The sequence below is a fragment of the Primulina huaijiensis genome, chromosome 13 (assembly GCF_012295235.1).
Source record: "Primulina huaijiensis isolate GDHJ02 chromosome 13, ASM1229523v2, whole genome shotgun sequence".
NCBI lineage: Eukaryota > Viridiplantae > Streptophyta > Magnoliopsida > Lamiales > Gesneriaceae > Primulina > Primulina huaijiensis.
Genome location: NC_133318.1, coordinates 4,116,523 through 4,122,760, shown reverse-complemented (window position 1 = coordinate 4,122,760; position 6,238 = coordinate 4,116,523). Strand labels below are relative to the sequence as shown.

At 32.9% G+C, this 6,238-nt stretch overlaps 1 protein-coding gene across 1 annotated transcript; it reads right to left on the bottom strand.

The window, feature by feature from the left end:
- Positions 1–2,216: 2,216 nt before the first annotated feature.
- On the bottom strand, positions 2,217–5,284 carry LOC140991008 (biotin carboxyl carrier protein of acetyl-CoA carboxylase 1, chloroplastic-like). The gene is made up of 7 exons (XM_073460910.1): positions 4,950–5,284; positions 4,311–4,364; positions 4,090–4,220; positions 3,679–4,003; positions 3,200–3,271; positions 2,702–2,767; positions 2,217–2,493 (listed from the first exon to the last, which is right to left on the bottom strand). The coding sequence occupies exons 1-7, from the start codon at positions 5,085–5,087 to the stop codon at positions 2,470–2,472; spliced, it is 810 nt and encodes a 269-aa protein (XP_073317011.1). The 5' UTR covers positions 5,088–5,284; the 3' UTR covers positions 2,217–2,469.
- Positions 5,285–6,238: the final 954 nt, after the last annotated feature.

The following is a 6,238-nucleotide window of genomic DNA, read 5'->3' as shown; positions in this document are numbered from 1 at the left end:
GAATCATTTGTACCTTGGGGTGTCATCCCTCCAAGAGATAAGAAGTTGCATAAACATGAGGAAATCATCATATTCTGGATTAAAGAGTTAAAAATATATGAGAGAGTATCCACAACGGGGAAGTCCACGACTTTCAAGCTGAGGACTATATCTCTTCTACAATCTTTGACAAGGTTTTTTGAATTTATAAATATTTATAGTTCCATAGGTTCATGTTGGGTTGAGAAAGACTATAAATCTTGATTTTAATGATAACAAAACATGTTATTGTATTTCTTACATATTACTTGAGTGTGAAGTTGTTATCTCAAGTTGGAAGCAAAAACTCAAAATCAACCAAACTGAAAATCTAGCGAGCTGCAATATTTCGATGATATCCCACAGCTCGATGATGCAAATGACAAGACGCCAAAACGACTGAATAGAAAACTCCATTTTGCACAAGTCATATTTCACAATAGCTCAGTTGATTCGAATGCAATATAGCTGAAATATTAGTCGTAAGACCAAACTGACGGAAATTGAAATGGCTATAGCTCGAATGGAGCATCTATGGTTTTTTGGCCATAAATCTCATCTCGGTTATTCAAATGAAACGTTTCAATATACAATACAAAGCTAAGATAACAATATACAGATCATATTCATAAATGAAAGTCCGAATCGGAACATAAGAAACTGAAAAATCACGATGAAATGTTGGTTCTGCAAAGAATGAAGAACAAGTTCCAGATTGCTGATAGCTTGATTTGTTGAGCATATCTCTCTCATACGAACTTAGAATTGAGTGATTCTTGATTCCATGGAAAGCAAAGAAATAAGATATAACTTTTATTTTTGTTACTTTTGCTAGAAATTGACGAATCAAGAGTTATAATAAAGAAAATCCAACAACTCAAATTGTACTAACTTGACAACAGCTCACTTGGAACAACTCAGATCAAGCTCATAACAGACTAGATCCGAACATCAAATTAGCACAGTTTGATCAGCTCTATCTGATAACATTTCAGTTTCATAAAATGGCAAGAAACACAAATTTGACCGTTGTAATGTCAGAATCCGTACACAACATTCTCAAAAGGTCATATTCTTTTGTCTAACATATATATCATTTTTGAAGGTCATAAATATAACATATTGAAGATCAAAAACAATCTTTAGAAGTGGATTCAAAACATGAACATCCTACATGAATAAATTAGCTAGAATGAGAGCAAGCTCAAGTTTGAGGATACATTTGATGTATACACAATATAAAATTCCTCACACACAATCACTCACACATATATATGAGAGTTGAGCTTCAAAGCTTAGTTGATTGACTTTTCACACGAATATATTAAAGATTGTATTTGTTGTCTTGGGATAATAGACGTTAAACATTATCCTGATTCCAAGGTGTGACCTACAATCGAATGCTAGGAGTTTCAATTAGGCAATGAATAAGTTCTAAGTAAAATGAGTTTGTACAAGGAGTTGTATAAATCAAAGTCTTCTAGTAAATCCTTCTTAGGTAGAAGAAGGGGTGACATATGAGTTATTAATCTCCAACATCTATAAACAAATTTGTGTCTATATATTTATTGCATTTAATTATTGCTACTGTTTTTAAGACATTATTGAGCATTTATGTATTCTTTAAATACTCAAAATATTGCATTATGTGTTTTATAAAATATTTCAACCAAAAATATTTTTTCACATTCAACTAGTATATCTTTTAAATATTTTTCAAAATATTTAATCAGTTTTTACGATAGATTATTTTGAGTGTCTTCCGCTTGATTTGAAAATCAAATTTGATTTAACTTTTCGATGTTCAATATTTCAAAAATCAAATTATTGTAACTCAATGTCTGTCCCTCAAACTATCCTTTCGGTTCATAACCACTTTTACTTTAAGAAAACTATCATTAAAAAAAAAATTGACTATAATTCTAACTACTGATAGAAACTAGGTAAGTTAAGTGTCATTTATAATTAAGTCATTTTACAAATACAACAATATTTCTACGATAATTCTTACAACATAAAAAATTTAAAATAAAAATTCTATTTATTAAAATCTCATATAAATTCAATATAAAATCTAATTATATAATAATATCAAAATCTCACGATATAATTATTTAAATATCAATGCACGAGTTCTTTTAATGTTGTTCTAGAATTAAACTCTTCTTTCTTGGACAAAAAATTGGAGTGCAACAGTGTTCATTAAAGTAAGTATTTATAAATTCCCTTTGAATTTTACAAAACATTAGCATGAAAGAAAGAGGAAGCAATCAGAATCACAAAAACTAAACATTATTTAGTTCCAAACGACTGCGGCAACCCAAGAGAAATACACTATTATTGCAAAAATACTGTTGTCCTAGTTTCATAATGAATAACAAAAAAAGACTGAGCCTGGTCGTATTCTCTAACTTTGAGTTACTGTTCCTCAACGCAGAATAATTCGGTTCCTCATGGCTCAATGATAAATAACGGCTGCAAAGGAGATACGAGAGTGTCATGTACGAATAAAAATAGACAATGACTCAGAGATATAACTTCGAAGTCATGCCTAATAGGCAGTAAATAGGAATTATATCATGTGGTGATTCTTTAACAGCTCCATACCAGTATCAGAAGCACGAAATCGAATTTATAATGAAAGGGCGAATGGGAAAAGAGGGGAAAAGAGAAAAGGAGATACCAAATCCACACTGACAGGTTTTCCATCTTCTACAAGTATGTCAACTACAGTGCCAGATTGATCGGCCTGAAAATATAAGATGCACCATAAAGACTTATTAAAGACCAAAACAGCATAGTTTGCAGAGAAAGTTCAGCACTGCATTCAAAAGTTATGAAAACCATTACATTTCAATAAAAATGCTAAATCTCCAACTTGGATAAAAATTAGACTTTCTACTCCATAGCTCAGTTATGAGTCATGATGGCACCAGTGTTAAACAGTTTTTCTACTCCATAGCTCAATTATTTCTACCATTCAACTTCATATCAAATCACTTTCCGGTACCAGAGTAAGAATCAAACTATGACATCTACGATATTAAGCACGAGGATAAGAAATTGCTCCTGCTGAATCACCTAAGTTGAGCATTCAACCACATATGGATTCATCATTACTACTTGCGAACAAAAAAAGGTAGAACGTAAATATTAGCATAATAAGAGGATAGCTGCTCACCTCAATCTCATTCATTAATTTCATCGCCTCAATGATGCAAATAACCTGTCCTTTCTGGATCTTATCCCCAACCTAGAAAAATAAATTGTAAATTACAATGTACAGAGACATGTGTGAATGGAAGCTATATGTAAAAACAATAATAAGACTGAACAAAGTGGGGAAAAAAAACAAGCACAGGAAATTAATTAGGTGGTGCAGTAAAGAGGTGTTGATTTGAAATATTTTGCATGAGTACTAAAGCCTATAACACCAGCTATACTTTTAAACATCAAATATAATCTAGAGCTGAGGTCAACAAAGTAAGAACTGGAAAGTGGAAACAAACAAAGAATATAAAAGAACATTTACAGAGGCACTATTCAATTGTACAATTCAAAAACCACAGCCAACACAGGTCTCTGTGAAAAACCAACATTAACCAAGCCGGCAGCACAAAAGTTCATGCATAAATACAGAACCAGAAAATAAGAACAAACCTTCACAAAAGCTGGTGCACCAGGAGCTGGAGAACGATAAAAGTTTCCAGCCATTGGACATTTGAATGGAGGATGTGATGACTTTGGTTTTGCTGGTGCAGGTGGTGCCGGCAGTGGAGCTGGAGCAGATGGAACAGAACTTGCAGAAGTAGGAGCAGGAACATTTGCAGGAGGCAGTTGTGGTGGAATCATAGCATGGTAAGAAGGAGGTGTAATAACAGGGGCTGCAACTGATGGTTGTGGCAGTGCTTCCTTTTTTCTTACGACGAGTTCACAGTCCATCTGCTTAAGCTGCAATTCCACAATATCCCTTGAATCCACAAGCCTGACCATATAAAAAAAATCAAAATTTCGATTTATCCAGACTGAATCAGAAAGTTGTATAATGTTTACGAAAAAGGCTTTACTCACTTGACAAGGTCCGACACCTGGCTCATGAAAACTGAAAGTGATGATGCATCTGGAGCTTCGATTTTCTCTCCAGGTTCTTTGACTGACAATGAGTCTGCAGCTGGAATAGAATTTGATTTCTGAACAGCAACCTTGACAAAGCGTAATCTTGGATCAAGTTCAAGGCAACATCAAGATAAATGATTAAAAAGGAGAAGAATTAAAAGCTGCTTTTACTTTACCTCATTCAATTGAGCACAGACCTTAAAGGAATCTGACGGGCTCTTGCTACGCGCCTGGTGGAAAAAATGAAAGAGCAGTGAGGTAAAACTTCAATAAAACTGATCAAAGTCAGCATATGAACCATCTTTGAGTATTTCCTCACTTAATTTTCATCCACAAAGTGCAAGCTTTAATACCATATCCATTTTTTAGATGACCGGCACTAGGTAGGGTGCTCAAAGTCTTTAATGGTATTTAAGTACAAAAATTGTACGAAAATGAGGTGATGTGCAATGCATGGTTGACGTCAGGAAAATGATTTCAAAATTTATATCGACGGATAACTTCTAACACAAGATCACAGTTTATAAATTCGAAAGGAAACAAAGTTCAGCACATGCGAGCATGCTCTGATCTGTTACGTATAATTTTGTAAAACCTTCAACAAATTTTAGCACATGCAAGCAAAATAATAGCTACGAGCAACAAATCATTACCGATTAATACCCTATTATTCCAGTTAAACCCAAATGATTACGATATCAAGAAAGCCAAAAAAATAAGAAAGTGCATGCTATGAAAGTAAACATAAATTCCATATATCCGAACAACGAATAAAAAACAAATCTTTACAAATCAACCAATAAGAATCAACAAACCTGCAATCTAGGAAGCATCGATCTGGTATCGGATAGAGAAAATAACGTAATGCGGGGAAGACCGTCAGCGGCGATCGGCTGCAATGAAGCAGCTGGCAAACCCGGAATTTTCGGACGTGGGACGCCGAAAGAAGCCATCAAATACCAATCCTACCCAAAAATGTATCAAATCTGACAATGAATTCGAGGTGAAAGATCGAGGTTTTTGTAGAGAGAAACGGACGATAAAACTGAAGAGAAACGAAAAGGAAGTATAGGAGAGTGGGGCGATGCGCACAAAGTGGAATGAAAACGACACCGTTTTAAAATCAGCCTTTGCTGTCCCCTCTCTGTTCAACTGCTGGTTCACTAACAATACCCGTAACCTTTGTGTGAGCTCCTCGTTTGATCACTTCTCTACATCGATAATTTTTCGAAATCTTAATATATATACTACTTATATTATTATATTATTAAGTATCAGATCTTTAGAGTAATTAATTAAAAGACACCAAAAAATTTAATTCCATAATGGCAAAAACTTGTATGAGACGATCTCACGGGTCGTAATTTGTGAGACGGATCTCTTATTTAGGTCATCCATGAAAAGTATTACTTTTTATGTTAAGATTATTACTTTTTATTGTGAATATCTATAGGATTAACGAGTTTCATATATAAAAATTCGTAAAACCGTCTCACAAGAGACATTCTCTTCCATAATTACCCTTCTTACCCTACTAAAAACCTACTCAAATCCCTACATATTTTACATAGAAAAAAATATAAGCAAAACTTTCATTTTAACAACTCTTCTAAATTGAAAATAATTTAGTGTTAATTGTTTAATATTATTTGATAAAATTCAAAAAATAATAATAATACATGCAAAGCGTGTGCATCTTTTACTCGTATATATAATTAACCATATTCTCTATGTAGTAACTAAGTTGTAAGTTCTATTCTTTTTGGGTCTTTTTTTTCTTTTTATTCAATTTATTTTTTTAATTTATATATCAAAACGACAATGCAGTCGATCACTATTTTTTTATAATTACATTTTGATATTCATTTAAATATAAATCAAATGAATTATAAAAAAACATTGCACAAGCACGCAACGCGTACGTCGGTGCACTAGTAAGTCTATAATCATTTCCATATCATACGTAGAAGTTCTCTAAAATTTCAAATACAAAAACGACATTGTAGTATTTTTATTATTATTTTTTCCCCGAAATTTAAATCTAATCGTTTTTTTTTATTTTTTTAATTTGTATCCAAAAGCTACCGTATTACGTTTTTGAACC

What these genes read in the sequence shown, in the direction of transcription:
- LOC140991008 (XM_073460910.1), bottom strand. Translation starts at nt 5,087, where the DNA reads ATGGCTTCTTTCGGCGTCCCACGTCCGAAAATTCCGGGTTTGCCAGCT. An exon ending in GTGCACCAGCTTTTGTGAAG is followed by an intron (nt 3,272 to 3,678) that starts GTTTGTTCTTAT and finishes TTATTTTTCTAG; the next exon opens with GTTGGGGATAAGATCCAGAA. An exon ending in AATTAATGAATGAGATTGAG is followed by an intron (nt 2,768 to 3,199) that starts GTGAGCAGCTAT and finishes TTATATTTTCAG; the next exon opens with GCCGATCAATCTGGCACTGT.